Source organism: Pyrgilauda ruficollis, unplaced genomic scaffold (genome assembly GCF_017590135.1).
Source record: "Pyrgilauda ruficollis isolate IOZ18807 unplaced genomic scaffold, ASM1759013v1 scaffold6517, whole genome shotgun sequence".
In the NCBI taxonomy this organism is placed as follows: Eukaryota; Metazoa; Chordata; class Aves; order Passeriformes; family Passeridae; genus Pyrgilauda; species Pyrgilauda ruficollis.
In genome coordinates this window covers 1-882 of record NW_024528286.1, presented here as the reverse complement: position 1 = coordinate 882, position 882 = coordinate 1, and the positions used below count along the sequence as shown (strand labels likewise).

The window sequence follows — 882 nt, the reverse complement described above, 5'->3', positions numbered from 1 at the left end:
TGGGGAAGCAGAAATTTGGGGTTTTTTGAGGATTTTTATTGGTTTTTTGAGGATTTTTTTTTGGTTTTTTGGGGTTTTTTTTCAGTATTTTTTTAGTTTTTTTGGGAGAATTTTTTAAAAAAAAATTAATTATTTTTTTGCTAATTTTGGTTAATTTTTGCCGTTCCAGGGCGACGTGGGGCTGGCCATGGGGAAGCTCTACGGCAACGACTTCAGCCAGACGACGATCTCGCGCTTCGAGGCGCTGAACCTGAGCTTCAAGAACATGTGCAAGCTGAAACCGCTGCTGGAGACCTGGCTGAGGGACGCAGGTGGGACCCACGGATCGATAAATCCCCTATTGATCACTTATTGATCACTTATTGATCACCCATCGATCACCCATCGATCCCCCATGGATCAATAGGAACCCGTAGCTATCCCACAATGCACCGGTGCAAGCTGAAGCCGCTGCTGGAGACCTGGCTGAGGGACGCAGGTGGGACCCACGGATCGATAAATCCCCTATTGATCACTTATTGATCACCCATGGATCACCCATGGATCCCCCAGGGATCAATAGGAACCCGTAGCTATCCCACAATGCACCGGTGCAAGCTGAAACCGCTGCTGGAGACCTGGCTGAGGGACGCAGGTGGGACCTACGGATCGATAAATCCCCTATTGATCACTTATTGATCCCCTATGGACAGCCTGTGGGATCGGATCTACGGGATCCATGGGATCCATAGGGTCAGATCTATAGGATCAATGGGATCTATAGGATCAGATCAATGGGATCCATGGGATCAATGGGATCTATAGGGTCAGATCGATAGGATCAGATCAATGGGATCAATAGGATCTATAGGGTGAGATCTATGGGATCAATGGGATCCATGG

General features: G+C 47.7%; 1 protein-coding gene across 1 annotated transcript; it reads left to right on the top strand.

The window, feature by feature from the left end:
* Nucleotides 1-171: 171 nt before the first annotated feature.
* On the top strand, nt 172-654 carry LOC121362647 (POU domain, class 2, transcription factor 3-like). Its single transcript, XM_041484314.1, has 2 exons — nt 172-311; nt 407-654. The coding sequence occupies exons 1-2, from the start codon at nt 188-190 to the stop codon at nt 520-522; spliced, it is 240 nt and encodes a 79-aa protein (XP_041340248.1). The 5' UTR covers nt 172-187; the 3' UTR covers nt 523-654.
* The last annotated feature ends 228 nt before the right edge of the window (nt 655-882 follow it).

What these genes read in the sequence shown, in the direction of transcription:
- LOC121362647 (XM_041484314.1), top strand. Translation starts at nt 188, where the DNA reads ATGGGGAAGCTCTACGGCAACGACTTCAGCCAGACGACGATCTCGCGC. An exon ending in GACCTGGCTGAGGGACGCAG is followed by an intron (nt 312 to 406) that starts GTGGGACCCACG and finishes ATGGATCAATAG; the next exon opens with GAACCCGTAGCTATCCCACA.